The sequence below is a fragment of the Fukomys damarensis genome, unplaced genomic scaffold (assembly GCF_012274545.1).
Source record: "Fukomys damarensis isolate Sample0158 unplaced genomic scaffold, DMR_v1.0_HiC HiC_scaffold_3, whole genome shotgun sequence".
NCBI classification, from domain to species: Eukaryota; Metazoa; Chordata; class Mammalia; order Rodentia; family Bathyergidae; genus Fukomys; species Fukomys damarensis.
In genome coordinates, this window is record NW_022900915.1 from 48,184,716 (window position 1) to 48,185,468 (window position 753).

Below are 753 nucleotides of genomic sequence, written 5' to 3' on the forward strand. Positions count from 1 at the left end.
GAATGGGAATCAGGGTGAGGGGGTGGGTGGGCAGCCCGGTGAACAAGGAGCTCCTGGAGGACTCGTCCTCCTTTAGGTAGCAGAGGCCTGGAGTAGGGGGCTGGGCAGGGGGTGAGGAGATGGGGCTGGGGGGGGGAGCGGGGGTCAGTCCATGACCCTGCAGCTGAGTAGGGCAGCCAGGGTCTTCTGCCTGCCAGAGAAGGAAGTGCCAGAGCTGTCTCCCAGCCCTGGCACTCGGGACAGGAGGCTAAGCTGGTGCTCCCTGGGAGAGGAGGCCGGGAGGAACGCCCAAGGCAGGCTGGGGCTGCTTTGGTCGGCAGGGTGGTGAGCTGGCTGGTGCCAGAGGTGTGCAAGCAGGAGGTCATGCTGACCCGGTCCACCTGCAGGTCCTGCACGCCCGCGCCCATGACCAACATGAGCTGGAGCTTCCTCACGCGGCTGCTGGAGGAGATCCACAACCACTCCACCTTCGTGGGCAAGGTGTGGCTCACCGTGCTGGTGGTCTTTCGTATTGTGCTCACGGCCGTAGGCGGTGAGTCTATCTACTCGGACGAGCAGGCCAAGTTCACCTGCAACACACGGCAGCCGGGCTGCGACAACGTCTGCTATGACGCCTTTGCGCCGTTGTCGCACGTGCGCTTCTGGGTCTTCCAGATTGTGGTTATTTCCACGCCATCCGTGCTCTACCTGGGCTACGCCGTGCACCGCCTGGCGCGTGCCTCTGAACAGGAGCGCAGGCGTGCGCTGCGCCGT

The 753-nt window shown here is 64.7% G+C and overlaps 1 protein-coding gene across 1 annotated transcript in view; it reads left to right on the forward strand.

The window, feature by feature from the left end:
• The window catches only part of Gjc2 (gap junction protein gamma 2), a 5,328-nt gene that overhangs the window by 3,025 nt on the left and 1,550 nt on the right, over positions 1 to 753 (forward strand). Inside the window, exon 3 of the mRNA XM_033766054.1 lies at positions 387 to 751. Coding sequence (XP_033621945.1) covers positions 406 to 751 — 346 coding nt within the window. The 5' untranslated portion in view covers positions 387 to 405. The remainder of the gene's footprint in view (positions 1 to 386; positions 752 to 753) is intronic.